Source organism: Chelmon rostratus, chromosome 15 (assembly GCF_017976325.1).
Source record: "Chelmon rostratus isolate fCheRos1 chromosome 15, fCheRos1.pri, whole genome shotgun sequence".
Taxonomy (NCBI): domain Eukaryota; kingdom Metazoa; phylum Chordata; class Actinopteri; order Chaetodontiformes; family Chaetodontidae; genus Chelmon; species Chelmon rostratus.
The window spans coordinates 7,172,221-7,196,409 of NC_055672.1; the positions used below are offsets into that span (position 1 = coordinate 7,172,221).

At 42.7% G+C, this 24,189-nt stretch overlaps 2 protein-coding genes across 2 annotated transcripts; one reads left to right on the forward strand and one right to left on the reverse strand.

The window, feature by feature from the left end:
* The first annotated feature begins 6 nt into the window (after window positions 1-6).
* On the forward strand, window positions 7-5,439 carry zbtb24 (zinc finger and BTB domain containing 24). Its single transcript, XM_041954582.1, has 7 exons — window positions 7-34; window positions 1,047-1,882; window positions 2,370-2,537; window positions 2,619-2,702; window positions 2,793-2,876; window positions 3,008-3,089; window positions 3,176-5,439. Exons 2-7 carry the CDS (start codon window positions 1,069-1,071, stop codon window positions 4,059-4,061), a joined length of 2,118 nt encoding a protein of 705 aa, XP_041810516.1. The 5' UTR covers window positions 7-34; window positions 1,047-1,068; the 3' UTR covers window positions 4,062-5,439.
* On the reverse strand, window positions 4,363-24,159 carry LOC121618491 (coiled-coil domain-containing protein 162-like). Its single transcript, XM_041954003.1, has 36 exons — window positions 24,074-24,159; window positions 23,469-23,604; window positions 23,151-23,354; window positions 22,497-22,829; window positions 22,060-22,260; window positions 21,469-21,590; window positions 21,160-21,388; window positions 20,534-20,736; window positions 20,264-20,416; window positions 19,416-19,509; window positions 19,195-19,329; window positions 18,026-18,162; window positions 17,817-17,928; window positions 17,661-17,710; window positions 17,375-17,551; window positions 16,903-17,020; window positions 16,525-16,699; window positions 15,775-15,913; window positions 15,159-15,306; window positions 14,948-15,043; window positions 13,516-13,680; window positions 13,130-13,347; window positions 12,869-13,007; window positions 12,675-12,795; window positions 12,484-12,593; window positions 11,655-11,804; window positions 11,492-11,539; window positions 10,361-10,528; window positions 9,809-9,961; window positions 9,555-9,689; window positions 8,749-8,901; window positions 8,282-8,491; window positions 7,347-7,467; window positions 7,156-7,218; window positions 6,781-6,917; window positions 4,363-4,935 (listed from the first exon to the last, which is right to left on the reverse strand). Exons 3-36 carry the CDS (start codon window positions 23,232-23,234, stop codon window positions 4,882-4,884), a joined length of 4,851 nt encoding a protein of 1,616 aa, XP_041809937.1. The 5' UTR covers window positions 23,235-23,354; window positions 23,469-23,604; window positions 24,074-24,159; the 3' UTR covers window positions 4,363-4,881.
* Between the last annotated feature and the right edge of the window lie 30 nt (window positions 24,160-24,189).

The window sequence follows — 24,189 nt, forward strand, 5'->3', positions numbered from 1 at the left end:
CATACTCTCGCCCTCCGTCCAACGACTGTAGAAGGTAAGGTCCTAAAAGCTCACTATTTTAAATTACAACGCGGTTTGTGGGTTTATCTGTCCGGGTCCTCTTACAAACAGAAATATTAGTGAAATCGTTTGTTGAACACATTATTTCAGCCCCACATTCCGCTATTTCTGCTAGTTGTGGCCTGTTTCTTGCTAGCTTCGAATGCATTGTTTGAGGCGATGTAAGTTAGCTTGTTTGCTAACCTTCAAGTTGTTCACATCATTGCAGAAGGTTATCTGTAGTTTTGTGACCAAACATTAGCAGATAAACTTTGTTTGAATGTGTTCGACAGTATAAAATACAGCTGCACTTCGTTGGAGGACATGGGTAAATAAAACATTCATATGGTAGCAAGCGCTGGTACTGAATTTATCAAAACTGTGAATGGCCGATGGATCAATCAATCGTTTATTAGAAAGATTTGCCAAATACAGTTTCCAGCCTTTTAAAATGTGAGGATTCCTTTTCACTTTTCGTACTTACTCAACTTAATTTGGCATTTGGCTTTTCAACTGTTCAGATCAGCAAATTGAAGACATCACCTTTTTATAAAGGACATTTTAAACATTGGCGTTCATAGACTACAGTATTTTCAATATCGATGTCACTACTTCGATTAATCGAGTAATTAGTGTAGAAAGTGTCAGAAAGTAGTGAAATATGTCCATCACAATTTCACAAATCACTTACTAAAACAGATCAATCAAACAAATTTGTTGATAATGTTCTGTTGATCAACTAACAGATAAATTGACTGAGCACAGCAGCACTAAACTACAGATTGATCAACACTGAAAATAATAAATATTCCAGCCCTAAAGCAAGATGATTGACTTTATATTTCTGCAGCTTTTCATTTAAATGACAATGCATTGATTAGATAGAAGGTTTGTAAACTGAAATGCACATTTATAGAGAAAAAATAATATTGTCCATCTGTTTCTTTCTCTCAGTCTTATGCACTGTAATGCTGTTTTGACAGAAAGTTCCTTTTCAATGCCTGCAGGAAGAAAAGTGATTGTTGTGAGATGTCACAGAAGGCACCAACCAGGACTTCATCACTCATGGCCCTTCATTCAGATTCACATAAGCAGAGCATCCTGAGCAAATTTGACAGGCTCAGGAAAAGGGACCTGCTGTGCGACATCACTCTTGTGGTGGAAGACGTGCACTTCAAGGCGCACAAAGCCCTGCTGGCAGCAAGCAGCGAGTACTTCTCCCTCATGTTCACAGCAGAGGATCGGATCAGTCGGCCGACCTACCGGCTGGATGGTGTGGCGGCCAAGATGTTTGCAGCGGTGCTGGAGTTTATCTACAGCGCCCAGGTGTCTGTGGAGGAGAGCGCCACAGAGCAGCTTCTGGCCACGGCTCGTCTAATGGAGGTCAGCGACCTTGTGAAGGCGCTCACTGAACTCACACGCTCTGCTGCAGCAGTTGGAGGTGAGGAGGTAGACGTAGCTGAGGCGCCTGATCTTTCCAAACGCAAAAGAGGACGACCGAAGAAGAACGTGCCTGTCGCAGAGCTGGAGGGAAGAAGTGCACCGTGTGAGAGCTCAGAGGAGACGCAGGCTGGAGACGTGGACTGTGATGATGGACTAACTGAGTCACAGCCTAAAGACGATGCAGATTATAACCCGGGAGCACACCGGCAGAGCAAACGCAAGATCAGGCCACCGGTAAAATACAAGAGCTACAAGGTGGGCAGCGACCCAGCAGGAAGCAAGGAGCCTGGGAAGAGAGGCAGGAAAAGGAAATACCCCAACACTGAGGCCCGATGTGAGGACTGCAACAAGGTGTTCAAAAACCACCTCTTCTTAAAGATTCATCAGAGGACTCATACAGGTAATCTGTCTTGTTAGTTATGATTAAAGGGACAATCTGGAGGACAAACGGCAGATGGGTTGAATCCCAGATCATTAGAATCACCCTCCCTAAAGGAGCATCTTTATTACAAATGTGCTATTATTTTCATAGTTTTGGCCATTATTCCTAATTCCTAATAAAATCAGAATTATTAAGAATTTTAGGCACACATAAAGCTGAGGTGCCCCCAAGAATGATGCTCACAAGTGTAGACATTTGGGTCTAGATGCATAAGAGAAAGCTGGACTTTTGTTGGCAACTCTCAGGTGAGCAGTAAATGTCTGCAACTTGTTTGTTATAGATTGTTGGAAAATGACCTGCACGCTGACTGGACTGACTGTAGTTTAATGAACATGCAGGCAGTGCCCATCGCAGAAAGTGTTCGTGTTTGAGCGTCTGTCTCTGATAACGTACCTGCTTCTGTACATACACCAGTACACTTACCTGTATGTCAACTGTTCCCCAGGAGAGAAGCCTTTTCGGTGCCTCGTTTGTGGGAAAGGTTTTACCCAGAAGCACACTCTGCTGGCTCACCAGCGCATGCACACTGGAGAAAAGCCTTTTGTGTGCACCGTCTGCTCCAAAGCGCTCTCCACCAAACACTCCCTCCAAGAACACATGAACCTCCATGAAGGTAGGATCTGACTGGGTTCATCATGTTTGTCATTTTTGTTTGATTTGGCCTTGAATTGTGTCTCTTTATCTGCATCTTCAGAAAAGAAGTCCTTTAGTTGTGAAAAATGTGGAAAGACTTTTACTCAGAAGAGGCAACTTAAAAGTCACTATAGAGTCCATACAGGTAAGAATCACATCACTTCAACAGCAGAATGTCGATTCTAGTGTATCACCAAAGGCTGAAGAATGTGTTCTTTATTCTTTTTGATTAAAGGCAAATCCTTACCAGAATGCGCTCAGTGTCATCACAAGTTTATGGACACGGCTCAGCTGAAAAAGCACCTGAGAACTCACACAGGTAAAGTCAGACGAGCCTTCAACAGATCTGTAAATCATTTCTGAGCTACTGATATTACTGCGTAGCTAATATCTACAATCTGTTGAGGCACTTGCTGCTGCCTGCTGATGACATTAATAATATCCTTGCAGGTGAGAAGCCCTTCACCTGTGAGATTTGTGGAAAGTGTTTTACAGCCAAGAGCACACTGCAGACTCATATCAGAATTCACAAGTGAGAAATATTAATATATATGATTAATTGTTAATTGGAAATCATTGATTTTAGCCGCTTTAAAATAAAAAAAAACCTTTTTGCAGAGGGGAGAAGCCATACGACTGCAGCATCTGCAACAAATCCTTCTCAGACCCCAGTGCGAGGCGACGACATGTCACCTCTCACTCAGGCAAGAAACCCTTCACCTGCTCCTTCTGCAGCCTTTCCTTCACCCGCGTGGACAATCTGAAAACACACACCAAGTCCCACAACAAGGAAAGAGCTGCAGCGACAGAGGCCCCCTCAGAGGCAGCGGTAGCGGACGCCGCAGCACCGCCGGAGGAGGCGCGAAACATCCTGCAGCTGCAGCAGTACCAGCTACCCTCCAGCTCTGAACAGGAGATCCAGCTGGTGGTGACGGGAGATGTCGACAACATTAACTTCGTGCCGGCTCAGGAGCAGGAGATCAGCATTATCACCACAGAGGGGCAGACGACAGACTCGGCCCACTCCAGACTCACCCTCCTGGCCCAGTCATCAGGAAACGTGCAGAACGTGGCTCTGGTCACTCAGGGCGGCGTGGTGGACCAGAGCCCTCAGATTCAGACTATCAGTATGCTGGAGGGCCAGATGACGCACCAGCCTGAGCAGATGCATGTTATCACTCTGAGTAAAGAGGCGATTGAGCACCTACAGGCCCATCACGGTCCCCCGCAGCCCCTTCAGATAGCGCCACGTCCGGTCCAGCAGCTGCAGGTGATGCACCAGTCGATCCAGCAGCTAGCCGTCGCTCAGGAGGCCTCCCAGGGGCAGGTGAGCAGGGAGCAACACAGCCAGGCCATTCACATCAGCAGCCAGAGCAGCCAGCCCATCTCCATCAGCCAGACCAGCGAGCAGATCTCCAGCCACCACATCCAGGGACAGACGTTTCAGATCCAGGCAGGGACCGTCTCCTACCTGTACACCACCGGGCTGCAGCAGGAGAGCTGAGCCGGACCCAAACCGATGATGCTGCTACGTTTTTTTTCTCTCAGGATGGCGACAGCATGACCTGCCCTACTCTGCCTCTTATTGGCTAACCCTGATATTCTTACCTGACCACATACCAGTGCACCGCTGGTTTCCTTTCATGTCAGTACTCAGTCAAAAGTCAAAGTGCAGACATCTTCTTAGAAACTCAGGCATCTGAGATTTTCAGAGTCTCCTCACATCGATATACTGATATAGAGCTTCTTTTAAGTGTTTGAATGAAAGAAAATAGAGGCGACTAAATGTTAACTTATGGATTTTATTATCTCAATCAAGCTTCAGGCATCACTTAGTCGATTGCAGCCAGTACTGAACATGAATTGAAACCACTGCTTAAGATTAATGCATGAATTAATCTAAAGACCTTCAGCAGGCTTTAAGAAATGTCAGAGTGAATGCAATATTTTATTTTCAATTGAGAGAAATGATCAGTTTTAAATGAAGCAAAAGGTCATGTGGGACTGAAATCTGGACCAGAGCAGCATAATGGTGCTGCACTGTGTTTGAAGGGAACACACTGGTACAGTATAGTATGACTGTGGTGGGTGATGTTCTAAAATGGATCATAAAACGCTTTGATGAAAAAGAATGAGCGAACCCTTGCTGAGGTTTATGTCATTGAAAACAACATAAATATGCAATGCTCACACACCTGCAGAACACACAGTAAATGTGGAGATTCAGCCGTCGGCACGGAAACCACAGAGCACTCTGCATGTCAAACAGCAGCTAACTTGTTTAACAAGTTGATGCTGCTTTACAGAATACCCAGCAGTAAATCTCACAGGCCCGGCAACGTCGCCTCAGCAGTCAGGGCTCGCAGGCGAGTCGGATCCTGAAAGAGCAACAAAGGCTGATCTGAATGTGGATTCATCCAAGGACATTATAACAGCAGCCTTGTGTATTGGTTTCTAAAAGAAAATAACGGTATGTTTCATGTATGTTATAAAACACAGGATGTTGTTATGTGAAGAGGCGGTGCTGCAGCTGATTGGATGTTTTAAAGATGGAGCTGGACACCACTGCACTCAAATAAAGCACATATACAGGACTTCCAGTATGTTAGAGATGATTTAATGCTTGATGTTGGAAACCATAGATGAAAAAACTGTCTTACCAACCAGGTCCATTTAAGAGCTATTCTGGAGCTTTCCATCATATTACATGATCTTCATCAGTTCTGATGGCTTCCAAAGGCAACTGGACTTGCTTGTGGTTCTAGAAGACGTTTCACTTCTCATCCAAGAGGCTTCCTCAGTTCTGACTGACTGGTGGGGAGTCTATTTATCCTCTTGCAGGATCATAGACCCACCTAGCCATGGTGTTGATGAGTCAAAGGGCGTCAGTAGGTAGGTGAGTCCTGGTGGCTGGCTCATGTGATCCTAACGACTCACATGATAGCTAGGCAGGTCTATGATCCTGCAAGAGGATGCATACCTGTGACTCCCCACCAGACAGTCAGAACTGAAGAAGCCTCTTGGATGAGAAGCGAAACGTCTTCTAGATCCACAAGCAAGTCCAGTTGCCTTTGGAAGCACTTAGAGGTACCACGACCTGGATGAATGAGTCTCCACAGACAGATCTTCATCAGCTGATGCAGTTCACCCAGTTATCATGAAACTGTGGATGTTTATATTCTTATTTTTAATCATTTTAAAGAGAAAGCTGGACATTTTAGGTTATTGTATGTGCTTATTCACTTAGATGAGGATATAGAATCAATGCTACTCTCATGTCTGTGCAGTGAATATGAAGCTACAGCCAGCAGCAGGTTAGCTTAGCTTAGCTTAGCACAATGACTGGAAATGGTTGGAAACAGCTAGCCTGGCTCTGAGCTGATGTAACAAAACCAACCTATCTAACCTAAAGTTCATTAATTACACAGTCTATCTCATTTGTTTGATCTGTACTGAAACCGAACTGGTTATGTTCTGTCATTTTTACGACTTTTTGAACAGATTAAACAAATGAGAGCTGTAGCTTCATATTTAACAGACAGATATGAGGCCAGTGTCGATCTTCTCATCTAACACAAATAGGCATATTTCCCAAAACATTCAACTATTCCTTTAAGGTAGTAATTCATCAGTAATTTAATTGAAATTTATAATTCCATGACAACTGGGCAAAAAGATCCTGATACATGATTGAAAGCTCTGACACTCACTAAATGGACTTTGTGGTGAGGCTGTTTGTCAACTGTTACTGTTGACAAGGTTAAGAACGGCCTTTGTGATCTTTACATTTGGCTGATATTGCATTTTCTCATCTTATTGATACTGTCATTTTTAATTGTCTTTTTTAATTTTTGTTGTTTTTGTGTGGACCCCAGAAAGACAAGCAGCCACTTTGCAGAAGCCGATGGGAAATCCAAATCAAGAATAAAGTAAAAGAGTGAACTTAAAAGCTTCCTTTTTAAGCCAATGTGGACGAGAAATGATTTGAAAAAATGAAAATTTGAACAGCTATAATTTTATGATGAATAGCAAACTCCACCTGCTGATGAAGATCTATTAATGCCTCACCACCGCTCATGTCACTCAGTTTTGGCACATTTCTAAATTTGACTCTTAAAACTGACTTATGCTGTGTTTGTTTCCCTCTCCCCCACACTTATCTCCAGCCCTTTCGGGGGTTTGAACTGCAGCTGAACTCCTCTGTGCCGCTCAGGCTCACTCACTGCTTTCGCTCGGTCTAATCTGGCGTTAGAACGGCTCCTGGCTGTTTCTGCTTTCTGGCGTTTTGGCTCTGTGGAGACGTCCTGAAGGGTGGTGTAGTTTGTGAGGCTGCCAAGCTGCTGACTGGCCCTCTGTAGACCTGAGACAGAAATAGAACAGAGCCCGAGTTTTACTGCTCTGAAATAGGATCTGTGATGGAGTTTAAAATGTCATCACAAAATGTTACGAGTATCTGGATAATACAGTGGCTTCAATTTCACTCCTGAACCGCATGAGCAGCTAGAAATCAAGGTACACCTCAGAAGACATGACTTTCTTTCTGCAGATTATCACTTCACTGCTCTGAGATGAAGGTAAGATTAAGGTGGGCGCAGTACCTGCTGAGGGACTTATAGCACTCAATCTGCTGACTGACAGCGTGTAATAATTCCTGCTCTGCCCTGTGATGGAACACATACAGAGAGAATTGGGAGTGAAATGTCAAGTCAGATCATTTGAAATGGAGAAACTGACGAGACGCAGTTGGACAACTGGGGCGAGCGGCCTTTCAGTCTCTGCGGATGCGTACCTGCCGTAGAGGCGCACCTGGAGAAAGCTGCCTCCATGTCGTTCACCTGGCTCTGCAGTGTGTGCACCCGCTGAAAGGCTTCTTGTTTGAGGCCGAGCTCTTTCCGCAGCTGGCCCCTCATCTACATCCACACAACAGAAAACATCAAGCAAGAAGAATCTTTTTATTGTCTGACCTTGAAGTTTAGGTTCGTGGCTGGAAATGTCTGTCGGTTGATCTGTCCACCACTAGTTGATGGAGGGCAGACATTCAGAGGACGAACACTACTGACTTTGGTGATTCTCTGGCTTCTAGCACCATCATCAGGTCCATATCTCACTATGACCTCACTGTGACCACTATGATCTGCTGTACTTTGTGTTCAGGGCTATTGAGATCTAACAACTCTCACACTAGTGATATCTTCACTTTAATTTTTTTAATTATCATTTTGCTGTTTTTTGGAATCTATCTATTTTTGTACTGTTCGTCATAGAAACTTTGTTTCAACTACGAGTGCTGAACTCTTCATACTCAATGGACTGGTGCCCCATCTGGAAATGCTTTACATATTAATATATAGTGCCACCATGTGATCAGTTATTACCTATTTCCTAAGTGTCAGGTTGAGGATGTAGTGCGTCTGACAGCACAGCATGTGGATTTTATGTATGAGAGAAATGTCCTGATGTATAATAGATGGCCGTCCACCCAGAGCCTGGTTCTGCTCGAGGTTTCTGTCTGTTAAAAGGATGCTTGCTGATGGGGGAACTGCTGGGTTTCTGTACATTGAACAGTTTAGTCCTGACTTGATCTATATGGAAGTGTCCTGGGACATGTTCTGTTGTGATTTGGCTCTATATAAATACACAAATGCACAAATACAATCTTCTGTGCAGTTACACTTCACGCTTCAACACACACACGCATCAGTCTCATGAAGCTCATTTACAGACCTGTCGGATCTCCTTGGCACTGCGCTCTCTGTGGAACTGGTTCATCCTGCTGCCTCTGTCCAGCTGCTGGCTCAGCGCCCTCAGCTGTGTCTCTCTGTCCTCCACGTCGGCTCTCATTTGTTCCAGGCTCTGCACCCGATAGGTGTCCAGCTCCTGCCTGCTGCGGGCCTCCTGTGCAGACTGATGCCTGAACACCTGGAGCTCCTCTGCCTGCGTATCAGTGGGTATTTATTGAATACATCCAGGCTTCCAGTGTTTGACATCATGACCATTTAAAACTTTATATTAGAGACTTACATGAATGTGAATCTGTAGGAGCAAAATGTGACACTTGGCCGATACTAATGATCTGTTAATGTGCCCAAGTAAAGACATCAGCCACTATCACGTACATAAAGATGTAACTGCATGAGTTTCGCTCTACAGTCAACGTTTGTCAGCAGAAGCGTGGATGAGACTTCACGTACCTTCCTGCTGAGCAGCTTCTTGGTGCTGCTGCACTCGGCCTGACAGCGGGTCAGCTCCCTCCTCACGGCCTCCAGCTCCTCCTGCAGGAAAACCACTTCCTCCTCCGACGTCATCTTCACCCTGAGAGCCTCAGTGCGGCTGGTGATCTCCCTCTGGACAACATGTTTTCATTGTTATCTTATTCGCTCTGATGCTACATTTACGTTCCCCAAACAGTGTTTCATCAACATTTTATGATAATATACGTCAGTAAGATAAATACCAAAAAAGTTCAGACACAATGAAGGTGAAGAAGTTTAAATAATGAAAAAACACGCTCAGGGGGGAGGAATGATGTGAGGAGTTGAAATTAATTTAATCATTAATTTAATTAAGTTAAATAATGAAATGTAACAGAAACTTTAAATACTTTGTATATTGTCCTTCACCTCAAATCAGTTCAATAAATTAATAAAATGTTACTTGTTGTTTTAGTTACACTTTTCTAATGAAATTAATAAAAAGCATTTTGAGAATAAAATGTAAATTATATAATTGACTAAAGTGTTGTAGCAAAAGTAATAAAAAATAAGAAAAGTGAGGAGCTGAAAAAAAATGGAGTAAAAGATAAATGAAAGGTAAATATAAAAGCTGTTCTAACCAGTTAAACATATTTAATTCAGGGAAGCTTTTGACATGTCAGACATTAAAACAGGAAAATAAAAGGCAGATTCCTGGTATTCGCTTAGACTCAACACATGATCTGCTTCTCTCTCCTGGTCGTCCTGCAGGGGTCGAGTTCGATTTCTGTATTGATCATTCTGACCTGCTGAGTTTGACGCAGCCGTCGGTGAAGTTTCTCCTGGTCGACCAGCTGCCTCCAGCTGCTCAGAGCCTTCAGTTTGCAGAGCAGAGCAGCCAGCCGGCTGTTCTCCACCTGCAGCTCGTGGACTTCTTCTTTCTAACAAAACAGGCAGGACACACTGATTTACTGACTTATTCAAATCTACAAGTGGAATTTTAAATTGTTGTGAACATGTTTCAAGGGCAAAGATTCCTGCAGTGTCTGCCTCACTGTACCTTTAACTGTGCAACTGCGAGTCTGCCGTCGTCTTCGGTGCAGCCGTACTTCTTCTTGACTTTAATAATTCTGTCCACTCCTTCGCTTCTTATTCTGTTCACCATCTCACTCACATCCTGCTCCATCTGCCGGCGGTACTCATCAAGCCCGGCCTGAGATACAAAAACCACGGAGGGCGAACAATTTTGTTTAATTTAACGGATGGTCTGTTTCCATCTCCCGGCGTGGAAATCTGAATTTTATGATCCACATATTCAATTTGGCACAGGCCCTTTCTGACTCAACCCTCCTGATTTGTCCAGGCTTGGGACCAGCAATCAGGAATGTGCTGGTTTGTGCTGCAGGGGCTGTGGACACTTTGACTTGATGGGTATCTAACTATTGAGCCACAGCTGCCCTCAAGATGTGGAGTCATTTGTAACTTCAGGCAATTAAAGCTGCAAATGGGTATTTAATACAGTGAAGAGGAAATACAGTACTTTCACAGTAGGAAATCAGTCAGAGGTGCAAAATCACTAAATTAAAGATGAAATTTGTAGAATCAAGCTCACCTTCAGCTGGATGCAGGTGGCGAAGAGGTGTCGGACCAGAGGCTCGTAGCGTTCTCTGGATTTGAGAGCGAGCTGCTCCTCTAAAGTGCTCCTCTCTCGTTCCAGGTGAGCGACTCGGGCCTGCAGCGCCGAGACCTCCAACATCATCCCACGACACACGGCGGCCACCTGTCGCCCAGCAACACGAGTCAAACACACACTTGATTTCAAAGTACAGCTTAGGCAGACAGGAAGTTTTAGAGGTTTCCTTTCATCAACTTACTGGTGAAAATTTAGGGGTTCATCAAAGACTTTAATATTTGCACAGTGACGTGCACCATAGACACTAATGTATTACATTAACATCTCCACATCTGGCTTGATGCATCACATGAACACACATTTTTTGGATTATTATCTCAACACAATGCACATATTTGTTATAAATTTTACAGTGAAATTTTGCACTTTCCTTGGTCACTTTTTTTATCATTCTACTTCCTCTTCATTTAAACACTGTACAGCTCTTTTCATTTAAAAACATGCATATTTTACATATATTGTTCTCTTGACTTTTGCATGACTTGTTTTTTCTTCTTCTTGTCTCTTGCTGTGTTTATTGTTCTGCACCAAAATATAAGTGAAAACTTACTTGGCAATAAACCTGATTCTCATTCTGAATAAATGCATTTTTTTTTATTTTCCTGCTACACCATTAAAGGGCTCATCCCTGATGGGACTACATGACACACAGTAATACTACATAAACAACTACTTCCTGCAGTTGACATTCATGATCCAAAGAAAACAAGTCATTGTTTGTTTTATACAGAGAAACTCTTCAAAAGCAACCTATGTATAGTTTGATGAAAAAGATTTTCACTGAAGAACTGGTGAGCTACAGACCTTTAATGTTTGCATTACCCAGATTTCTTTCCCTTGAGTCCTGCTGCTAAAAACTCCATGTTCCTCTGAATAAAACACTTCATTTCCCAGCTCTCTGGGCCAACAACGCAGGAAACCAACACATGTGAGCACAAAGCAGCTCAGCACAAATCCCTCGAGTGAGTAAAATCCTAAAATGAGGATTTAAGTCACTTTGTCTTGCATGATTTTTCCTATTTCCTACATGTGGCTAACAAAGTCAGTTACCTCTATGTGAGAGCTGCTTGTCTGCGAGTCCTTAAGATTCTTTAAATCCTGCAGATAAGAGGAAAATAAATCATACAGTCATGATTCTATGAAATCTATGAAAATGTTAAATGTCAAAAACATAAACTCTATCCTGTCATGAGGCCATAATCCCCACACGTACCTGTTCTCTCTGATACAGGAGCTGAGTCTCCTGCTGCAGGATTCGCTCATAAAACTGCGAGTAAAGCAGGAAGCTGCGACGCTCGCGCTCCATCAGAGAACAGCCGAGGTTAGTGAGACACTGCTGGAGGTGATCCTGAGAGACTCTCAGCTGAAAGGAGAGACACTCAGCATGGAAACCTCTGCAGCTTTCAAACAGAGGGACACTAAAGCTCATTTTACTATCCTGCTTCAAGTCATCCTACATGTGCATCACATACTGTCGCCTCCAAGGCTGCTTATAAAATGAATCAACACATTATTGGCCAATCCAGGAACTTATTTCTTTTTTTGTACAAACATCCACCTGTAGAAAGTCACTATGTACATTTATTCAATTACTGTACAATTGTGAGGTACTACTTGAATATTTCAATTTTACATTACTTTATACTAAACATGCGATCAATTTATCAAATATGATGCTGTGCTACATGAAACTATCCAAAAGTATGTAAGGTAGTTTAAGAGAGCTTCATCTCCACCATATGTACATTAAAATGATGCTCATGTGTTAAAGCACCATTAATAATATTCCGACAACATGATAAATATGAGAATGTCTCTTTGAAAGGGACAATTCTGCCTATCGAGTAGTTTACTTTAATACTAAAAGTGCATTTGGCTGATAATACTTCTGTACTTCTTTAATCTTGAATGCAGTAATTGTACCTGTAGTGTGAGTATTTTTACAGAGCGGTACTGCTACTTAAGTAAAAGACACTTTCTCCATCTCTGCAAAAATCTGAGCAGGTATTGACAGGAGGACATAACGCAGTACTTCAGAGTACCTGTCCCTCAGCTTCTTCAGCTCCCTCCATCAGCTGCTGGATGAACGCCTCCACAATCTGCGGCCGCTCAGGAGACAAACTGTGCTTCTGTGGGGTTTTCCTCCACAGCTCTGACCACACACAGAATATTATTAATGCTATCTTTTCTCTGTGGTATTAACTTAAAGGTAGAGTTCATGTTTTGTGGGTACCTGTAGGGAGGCCTGTGTCCTGTCGAGTTCGCTCTGAAACCACCAGTGTCAGCTCTCTGCTGATCCTACTCTGCACCGCTCGGATCATGTCGCACTCGGTGCTCTCCAGCAGTCTGTGAAGCTAAAAGGGAAGGAATGTCTGTTACAAGGTGCAAATACACAGGGCAGTAATGCAGTTAGTAGTTGTACTGCACCTGCCAGGCTTTCACATCAACCTCTGAAGCTCCAGGTGGAGGCAGGAAAGACTGGCTGCCAGAAATTAGGACCTCGTAGTCCCGCTCTCTACCCATCTGTTGAGCTAGAGCTCTCATGCTGGGGTAAAAGATTTCAGCTCTGTAAAGCAGTTTAAATATGAGATTAATGAGCGTATTTAAAGTCATTTCTATTTTATCCACCAGATGTTGAAAAGTCCTGTCTAAATGCAATAAAACCCTCATTGTGCCTGACCAAAATACCTGTAGAGTTTGACAAACTGTTGATACGACCTGGGCGTCCCGAACACCTGAGCACCCAAACGCCTTCGGGCCCAGCTCTCCTTGAACACCTGCAGCTGCTTCGTCAGCAGGAGGAAACCTCTCAGCACAGACTGGACTCTGATCGGATCCTGGAGAGGAGCAGAGGAGTCTGACACACAAGTCTTCTCTGCTTCAGCTTCCGAGCAGAGCGTTTCCCCCTAAGGCAAAGACGAAACACAGTAAACATGAAGTGACAGACAAAAATAGAGCTGCAAGCTGCCTCACTGATACATTCAATTATTTACAGTTTGCATTCACAGATCCAAGCTGTCATGTTTGTCCCACTAAACACGACTTGCCATCACAACTAAAAAACAGGCTTTTACTTCGTTAGGTTTCCCATCGTGCAGAAGGTCGTCTTTGTTGCCATGGAGACGAACAGGCTCGGCCTCTCCCCCGCTGTTCAGGACGTCCTCCATGAGCAGTGATACGCCGAGGATGGCTGCGTTGGCCTGCAGTCGGCTGCGATCGCTCAGGCCGCTCAGACACAGCTGCAGACACAGGACAGCTCTGAGTGATCTGTAACAGAACTGTTCGCTTGTCTCCATAAAAAGACGCACAGGCAGTAAGAGATGCAGCTGGGAGGAAATATTCAGATCCTTTACCTGAGTAAAAGTACTAATTATGCACTGTACAAATACTCTGTTACTACAAATACTACATAATTGGAGTCGAAGTCCTGCATTGAAAATGTTATTCAAGTAAAAGTCTGTAAGCATAATCAGGAAAATGTACTTCAAGTATTAAAAGTGAAAGTACTCAATTCAGAAAAATGTCCACTGTGACTGTTGATATTCTACATTATATCATTAGATTATTATGACTCATGCATGAATGTAAAAGCAGGATTTTTTCTGCTGTAGTTGGTTGAAGATGGCAGCGCGTGCACACGCAGCGGCTCGTAGCTCCCGTGTTTACGTTTTTGTTTGTTTGTTTTTACTCGTTTACGAATATTTTTCTTGCATGTTGGTTTATTTTATTTTATTTTAGTTATCTTAATTTTATTCTTTCTAGTCTTCTTATCTTTCTTACCATCTGTTCCTAACATGAGGGTTGCAATGAAAATTTCATTGACATGCGCAATGACAATAAAGACTCTTGAATCTTGAATCTTGAAAAAAGTTGACCTCATTTTGACCTGTTTTGCATTGATTACTGCTTATTTTCATTATGGATCTGCTGATTATTTTCTCCATTAATCGAATGATTGTTGGGTTTATAAGAGAAATATCTTAATTTGTAAAGTAACTCTGTCAAATACTTAGTAGTGGAGTAAAAAGTGCAATATTGCCCTTTTAAATGTGGCGGAGTAGAAGTGGAGGTATGCATGAAAAGAAAAGTACAAGCACCTCATACTCGTAATTAAATGTGGCATTAGAGTAAATGCATGTAGTTACATTGCACCACTGGTTTCAGCAAACACGTACAGTCATTTAAAGATGCATCAGTTTTAGAACTAAAAACATTGTAAAAAGCATAAGAGACCGTTCATTTTGCTGCAGCCTCAGCAGCAGTTTAAAATCTGTCTGTCCTGTTTCTTCCTTCATCAATCTTTGGTCACATAATAACATAGCTTTTATTCATTGTTTGTGGTGAGTGGTGTAATTTCTCCTAATGTAAAGGATCATCTGGGGACTAAGAGTGTTTTCCCAAAGTTTCATGGCACTGTGGTTTATGGAGACATCTTGCTCTGGATCAAACTGAGTTACATCACCACCCTGAGGCCACAATGCTAACAGGCAAAAACATATGTTGAACCTGCATGCAGTACTCGATGGGAGGGATGTCCCAAACATGCACAGGGAACAATCCCTGACAGGTTATGAAGCTTCTCCATGGATACAACCTCTGTGCCTGCAGGGGAAAACAACACAAGACCAGTGAAACACAATCAAACATCTTGACCCACAGTATTACACTTTTAACTGACATGAGACGATATTTGTCCACTGATATCATGTAAACCGACCTGACAGCCTCGAGTCTCTGGAGGAACAGGCAGCATGAGACTGAACACGTCAGTCTGGTTACTGTCACTCAGCAGGGGGAGGGCAACCGCCATGTTGTCGCTCACACTCTGGTAAGAGGCAACATCACCAGAGGAGAGGAACGCCTCCCTGAACACAAGAGAAACGCGACCGAGAGGGAGAAGCATGTTAATTCTCTGATAGTGAAAGTAAAAAGTTGACAGGAAATGGCCTGCAAGTGTTTAAACTGACCAAACACCCAATGATTTTATAATAGCTTCCACCACTACTTTGCATAAAGATGCATCAGCGAATTGTAGTTTACCTTACGCAAGAAGAAAATGAGACAATATGCAGTAACCAACCTTTTGTGAAGGCTTAGCATGGAAAACAAATCCATTAATGCATAAAAAAGGCAATAAATCAGCTAAAGTGAGACAGTGGGCAAACTAACATAAAACAAACTGAAAAAAAGAAACAACTGCTGAAAGGAGCACCTTTAAATAATTTGACAGAGAGTCAGTGAGGGTGGTACAGGAGGTGATGCTCCAATATGGCCACAGCGAACAAGAGGTTTGAACTGTAGCAGGACATGAAGTGTTTTTACTGCTCACTGACCTGATGAGGTGTCTGACGGCAGTGTCAAACTGCAGCAGGAGGACCCGCTGGTGCAGCTGCAGCAGGCGGCCGACGCACTCTGGGCTGCTGGGATCAGACAGACGGTCGACCTGACGCTGGATTTCCAGCAGCTCTGCGCCTGCACAGCACACGGAGAGGACGACACACGCATGTGATGGGATTACTGTGATCAATCGTCGACTTACTGGTTTATATTGGTCTGTTATTAGATACTGAATGTTGCCTGGTCAGTGATGTCAAGCTGAGATTCAACAGATGTTCTTATCTGACCTTGACAGCTGTTTGTGGAGTACGTTTTTTCACGTTTTATTCATGTACAGTAAGTTTTCTGTAAATCGTTAATGATGTAACGACTGAACAATTATCAAAATAGTTGCTAATTACTGTTCTATCAGTTAATTAATCAACTAATTGCAGCAGCTGCACTTGTATATAGGGTTGCGTAGTTTAATTAATAACCAAAAATCATATTTTATGAACTCTTCATATGCTTAGTGTGCAAAAATCCTAAAATACTCATGTAAAGTACAAGTACTCAAATGTGTTCTTACATACAGTACTTGAGTAAATATATTTAGTGACATTCCACCACTGGCTACTAGTTGCTTTGCAGAATTCATTGCATGCACATAAGAGTATTTCTACATTGTGGTATTACTACTTTTACTCAAGTATATATAACATGCATATATAATCAGGTGTGATGCTCTCCTTATGAGATCCACCCACCAACGCCTTCAGCGCCTCCCCAGTCAGCTGCGAGTGAGCATGGTACATCCTGTCCTCTCCTGCAGCTCCAGGAGTCTTCTGTGTTTCCCAATCTGGAGAAACTAACCGCGTAATAAAATATGTCATGAAGACCTGAAACTATCTGCAGAGTGTGATGGAGAGCTGTGGCGCATGCCTGTTGAAGTCAGAGCAACAAACAAAATAATCAATTTCAGAAGATTAGACTCTTGAAATGATGTGAATTAAGACTCTCAGGTAGTTTATAATAATACTACACATAAACAGTGATATACCAGCTCTTGAAAGTGAAAGCAGCTACATTTATCATGTGTTGCACAGCTGTACTAATAGTCTCAATGATGGGTTTAAGCGTCTCACCGAAACATTCAGCGTGTTGAACATGTGAAGCACTTGAGAGAAATGAGGGATGAACCACAGGTTGAGGAGAGTTTTGCCGTCTGCAGACAGCAGCTGCTGCGGCCGACGCTGAAAGCTCCTGTTGGGGGGGGTGGGGGGTTGATTAGCCTCTGCAGGTTTTATTTGCAGCTGAATGTCTGCACACTGACTTTAAACCACAATGTTTGAAGGGTGGTGATGTATTCATGTCACAGCGTTCCAACTTTTTTTTGGTGTACTTGTGTAGTAGCTTGTGGGTTATACACAGTATGCATTTTTTATAGTGTGTTTCATCACAGAAGCTTTGAGTGTTTTGGGGTATTTATGGCTGTGCTTAACTTTTTTAAATATTTCAGCCTGGCAACAATCTGATAGAAATGTCGTCTGTTTAAACAAATGTGTTGATTCTTCTATTCTGCACATTATTAACGGATCAGGTTGGAGCTGGTTTTACCGGGGGTCAGGGCAAAGGTCAGCTCCAGAATCCAAAATGACCTCTGGCTCCCCTGCTTGTCCGAACATGAAGTGGGACTGACGGACGGAGGGGACGTCGTCCAAAAGGAAGGTCAGACTGTTGTAATATGCAACAATCTGTGCTCTCACACAATACAGAGATATTTGTGTGCTGAATCTGTTAAAAAACAGGCAGACGCAGTGTTTACCTCCAACACGCTCTTACGTCGGAGATGTTGTATATTGTCTTGTAACAAAAGGAATGCAGATGTTCTCCATGGACGTACCTCTTGAGAAAGTCGATTATGAGCCTCCTTTTGATCGTTGCAGCTTCCTCCTGCGGTGTGACAGAAATTAATTTGACTTCATGGGCAGCCAATCACATTTATCATCCTGCTCATCCGCCTGAGAATCTGCCATGCACTGCACTGCATGCAACTCACCGGGGTTTTTATAAGACCCCCCACGGCCTGTTTCTTCTTCAGAAATGAATTCAGCATCTCGTCACGCAGACCCACTTTTTCCAGCTGGATGGACACAAAAGCCTCCATCAGCCTGGAGCAACAAACAAGATTCTGTTTATTAAAGAGTTGGAACAAAAGCGCTGCTCATCAACGCCAGTGTGATTTGTTTTCTGAGTGGGGAAAAGTACCTCTCCTTGGTCATGGAGGGAGTTCTCGCTGAGCCTTTGGAGGGTGACGAGTCTGATTTTTGCTGCTGTTTGTTGGTGTCCTTTCCCCGTTTGGAGTCAAATTTTACATCTTTGTCAGAATGAAAAGCGGCTTCACTCTGAGAATACATAGGAAATCAAACTCAAATAACCTGAAATGTTTGATTTACTTATCTATTTATTTAATATTTCGTTATTTAAGTGAAAGCATGAACAAAACCAGTGGTGGAAGTATTCTGAATGCTTATACATTCATGTGAAAAAATAAAATAAAAATAAAAAGTCCTACATTTGCAAAAGTGCAAAGCATGCAAAGTAAAAATACTCGTTCTGCAGTCAAACGTCCTGGGACTGATATTATATATAGAATATTGTATTGTTAATACTAATCAATGTGCAAACAGCATTTTATTGTTGTTTATCCATTGATTGCAAACGTAGGGGTCAGGCACCTCCATGGGGTCACAAAATGAATCTCAGGGGTCATGAAATGATTATTGTGGTTGGAAAGAAGAAAACTAGCTTTTTGATGAAATATTTTACAATGTTTCTCTTTGGCCATCAAACTATTCAGTTAATTTGTAATTTCCGCCACTTGGGGGGCTCTTGTTGTCTTCACTGTTACACAACCACCATTGCTGATGAAAATCTATCTGACGTGACGCAGGCATGTTCACGGATGATTTTATGTATTACAGTTTTGTTCGCGTTAGTCACATTCGCTGACTTCCTTCCTCATTCTCTGAAGTATCATCTGGGGTTTCCATGGAGGGGGTAAAGAGGATGTGAGACATTGAACTTGGAAACATCTGAGATAATGTAGGTACTCAACTCAGCAATATATGTAACATGGGTTGAGTCATTTTTGGACATTTTGATGCAGAAATGTTACATATTGTGCATTTAAATGAAGAGGTCTAGAAGAGAAACGTCTCTTTCGTAGAACTCATAGACATCTGAGACACTGATTTTCGTAGAAGTTTTAATCTATAACAATGTTTGTATTTTGTAAGCATATCACATGTTTTTTAACGTAAAATATGAGTGTGAAAATAGTGACTACAGCTGTCAGGTGAATGTAGTGGACTGAAAAGTACAATATTTGCCTGTGACATATAGTGAGTTATTTACCATCAGTGAACACTACCCACCTCAGCTGGAGGGGTCACACTCGGGGCCCAGCGACAAAGACAGACCAGTTTCACAGCACTTATCAAAGCGTTCTTCTGTGTGACCTGACAGGCCAGAGTCACCTGCAGGTTCTCTACACTCTGTCTGTTCATGAGCTGCGGAGAGAAAAGAAAAGGACTCAGTTCAGTAAATAATAGCTTGATTTACAATTGCTTCATTTGCTAATTTAATTTTGACGCACATGAATAACTGCCTCCTCTGAGCTGAAGCTGAACCTCCCGATCTGGTTCTCGTCCAGTTCCTGGATGCTCAGAGGCAGGTGGGACGGGGTGAACCTGCAGCAGACAGTGCACTTTAATCCCCTTTCAAAGATACGTCAGGGCTTTTGTGGAAAAGCAGAAATAATAGAGCCCAGGTGGAGGGGGAAGGGCTAAGAGGGGAAAACAAATCCAAACATCTGTTTCATATCGGTGAAGAACATGTTGCAGTGCAGCGTCTTCATGATTTTTAATGTATGTTTGATTGATACTAGAGAGATCAATATTTTATGTGTATGACTGGAAATAAACTATAATGTCCAGTGGTAGATTGTACCACGTGTAGTCCTGGTCATATTTCAGAAGCCTGTGACTTGTTAACAGCTCCACCAGAGTGATTTTTCCCTCTAAACTTGTCACATGGTGTCATGTGAGTAACTGTTCAAATAATGGACTTTTTCATCAAAATCAAAGATTACAGAAGAAGTCAACTGACAGATGTGTGTGTCAGAATTTTGTTTTTTCTTCTACAGTCTCCCATTAATCATCTCTTGACCCCTCAGATATACCTGGTGTCCCTGTATACAGTATAAAACTGTATATGAAGTAGTGTAATATAATAATGTGCAGTACTTAAATACTTTAACTACATTTTGCTGCTAGTACTTGTTTACTTTTACTTACTTTATGACTTTTCATGCTGGACTTTTACTTTTAATGGAGTATTTTTACATTCATGTGTTGGTACTTTTACTTAAGTAAAGTATCTGAGTACTTCTTCCACCGTTGATTTTAATCACGGACATGGTGCGTGTAGTGTGTGGTTATTTACCTGTCCACAGAGCTGTCATCTTCCAGTATCGCTGTGATAAAAACAGGTCTCTGCACTGCTTTGTCTTTGGGTTCAGCGACCTCAAACTGCACCGGCCTCAGAAAAAGGTGGAAGCCATCAAAGCCTAGCTCTGAAGCCATGCTTCTGTACAACCTGTGAACAACGATTCATCTTTTAACTGACCGTATTAAAAATTCCCGATTCTGTAATCATGCTTCTAATTCAGATCTGCATTCTCTGTCTTATTTTGCTCGTGACTGTTATCTTAACTGGGCCAGATGTGCCGTCTCCGAGGCCGACTCCAGCAGACGATGGCGGACGGTGACGAGCTCCAGGAGCCGGGAGAAAGTTTCCACAGCATACAGCTGTTTCTCTCTTCCCTGCGTCATGTCCCTCTCCTCTGCAGATCTTACTAACGACAGCCCCACCTTTTGGACCAAAATCGGGTCCTCAAAAAACACATCTGAGAACAACTAACAGTGGACAAAAAGAAGTTAGACTGACTTGCTTTGTTATGTTGTGTAAACTGATAAAACGTCCAGTGTGCAGAATTTAGAGGGATCTATTGGCAGAAATGGGATAAAATATTCATAATTATGTTTTCATTATAATAGTGTATAATCACCTGGAAATTAGAATTTTTGTGTTTTCATTATCTTAGAATGAGCCCTTTATGTCTACAGAGGGAAACGAGTTTACAAATGTAGCGAAGGTATGACCCACCCTACTCTGCTCTGATTGGCTTACGCTGATATTCTTACCCTAACCCTTTTCACTCGTCATGCCTAAAGTAACCAATTCAACCGAAAAACAGCAACGAGTACTAATTGGAATAGATTCCACTAAATCCTCCACACTGGACCTTTAAATAGATTGTCCAGACAGAAAAAACCTACATCCTTCTGTATCTGAGTGCTGTAGGAGGCTCCAGGCGAAGCCAGGTCACTCCAGCTCTGCAGGGCCTGCCGCAGGAGCTTCTGTCGCAGGGTGAGTTTGTCGGTGATGCCCGTGGCTCGGTGCAGCCGACAGAGCTCTGTGTGAGCCTGAGATAAACTGTGGTAGACTGCAGAAGCCAGGCAGAGAGATGGATGAACCTCCAGGAGGAAAACGTTCATCAGAGCGGGGCTGCAAACACGACACAAGAAGGTAAACATACTACTGCAGGACACCGAATCCAGGGTAGTTAGACTTCTGTATTTACTTGCCTGCTGCCTCCAAGTGAGACCAGATGGTTGGGAACGTAGTTTGGTGGAAGGCCATAATCACAAACAGAGCCTTTGCGGTCGTCTCTCCAGATGTGTTGGAGGTACTGCCGCTGTTTTTCAATCTGACGAGACAAACAACACAAACTGTTCACAACATGCAGGCTATAAATTAAAGAATGTACGAGGAAAAACAGAACTGAATGAGGTGTATTAGTTTACTAATGTACACACATTGTTGCTTTTACAGATGAAGGTGGTTTAAATAAGGAACATGTTTCCATAAAACAACAGTTTTTACATTCAAACAAAGGCTGCAATTTCTGGATTAATTGATAAATTGTTCAGTCTATGAAAGCTCAAAAATGCCCATCAGAGCCTTTAAATCACTTGTTTTGTTCACTTAACAGTCTAAAACCAAAAGATATTTCATCATATGTACAAAGATGTGGAGCAAAGCTGCACATCTGGGTAAATATTTGCAAGTTTTGCTTAAAAAATTCTCAAAATAGTAGATTCGATCATGTGACTTATTGTTGCATCTCTAATTCAAACAAAATTATTCACACATAAAATCCTTCGCAGACTTTTCACCTGATTGTCCAAAATGTCTCTGATCAGCCGTAGGTGGCTTCGCAGGCAGCCTATCTCAGCTCTGTAGGTCTGAACAAAGTAATCCAGGTTCAGGTCCAGTTGTGGTCTACTGTGCATGATGTCAGTAATAACTCGAGCCAATGCAAACCTCTCCTCAGTCCCCACTGCATGTTGGTAGGCCTCATAGTAACAGTTCAAGAGCTGCAGAACAAAGAGGAACCAAACAGGCTAATACATTTTCCAGTGAGAGACAGAAGATAATTATTTTGGCTCAAATTTGGTCCTATAGACTTTCATGAAATTTGATAAAAGTGCTTGAAAGGCTATAATTTATTGGTGGTTCAAAAACTACCGTCTTCATATGGAGCTAGTATGTAAATGAGACACGAAGTGGGAAGTAAATAAGCACATCCATTTCCTCATTTCTATCTCTGTACCTGCACTTTGCTCTCCAAAAACTCTGTCTCACATGTCCACAAGTCGAGAAGCACTGCAACACGGTCGACATCTGTCCCGGCCCAGGAGTGGACTTCTGCTGTCGAGGTGGGGGCTCTCTCTGTGTTGGCCATTTTCTTCATCCCGTTTCTCTGGATGAAATGTGAGCCGACAAGAAGAAGCTCGTTCTCCAGCTCCTCCAGGTCCTTCAGAGCAGCGTCGTACACGACGTAAAAACCTCGCTGGTCCTGAGTGTGGACAAACTGCCCCTCTGAGCTGTAGAAATCATGAAGATTCTCCACCTCAGCAAACTCCATGAACTGTGAGCAATGGACCTGGAATAAGAAGAAGTCATATACTGTATCCCTGCAAACAGGAGAGATCATAGACCGCAAAGAAATCTGCATCTGGATCCACACCAAAACTCTTTTGACCAAATGAGACAGAAACTAGAGAGATCTCAGTGACATAAACAGGGCTGATCAACTGACCTTTAGACTGATAAAGGCTGTACTTCATCATACAAATCATATTTAATGCGTCTTTAGGAAATGGATGAAGCATAACAAGTATATAATCCTGTAATACTGTTCCTATAAATGCACAGTGGATAGATCCACCAATCAAACTCTCAATACTCTTTGTCATGTTCTCACCTTACAGTCAACAGGAGTGTTGTGGCTGTACTGGAGTGAGCCGAGACCTCCTGCCTCCCCTCTTCCCCCTCTGGCTGCATTCATCCAGCCCGTTTCCTCCGCTGTGCTGCACAGCTCTTGTTCCTCCAGCTGCAGACCTGCCAGGTCAAAGGTCAAAGTCCTCTCCACAGAGCGCAGGTAGTTCAGCAGTCCAAGAGAGATGCGCTGTGGACGGGAAAAGTTAAGACAAAAGCTTCTTGATTTCAAGACAAGCACAATCCAGCACATATCTCAGCATCCTCAGGTTGTGACAACATAATGCGCTGCTGTTCGGCTCACCTGGAGCTGTCTGAGTTTGAGATGACGCAGGAAAATCAGAGACAGGTAAGCACCTTTGGTTATGATGGGATTTGAGCTTCCTTCCTCTGAACTATCATCCAGACCCAGGAGGTGCAGGCTGTCCTCGAAAGAGTACCTGTGTTTTATAGAGGGGGCGAAGGCACACAAAACTGCACATCTGTAGAAAACTCTGCATACTTTTATGCATCTGAGGTGACGTCAGTATTTTCAAGATTTAATCAACGAAGAGACAACAAAGAACAAACCTGGAGGCCAACTATGACAGCAAGGTTGCACTTTTATCATCTGATTTAAACAGATTGTAAATTGTAAACATCAGTGTTGTAAACTATATATTTTTTGATCAGTCAATTAATTATCAAGTCTATAAAATATCCAATATCCACATCTTCAGATTGCTTAATTAGTCTGTTCTAAAAACACAAAAATATGAAATATATGTTGCTAACAGCTAATTTTTACTTGGTCAATCATTAAAAGTGTTGTTGTAGATTAATTTTGCCTGGACCAGTTAACTGTTCCAGTATTTCATCATATACATCCTGAAAATGAAAACCTCATAAAGCCGCTCTTGTAATACACACCTTTTATTTGTTGAGCTTGAGGTTTGACTCTTCAAACTCTTCCTATCGGAGCCTCCTCTGCCTCCAGATCTGGTCGACTGATCATGTGTTTCCTAACAAGACAAACGTCACTCTTA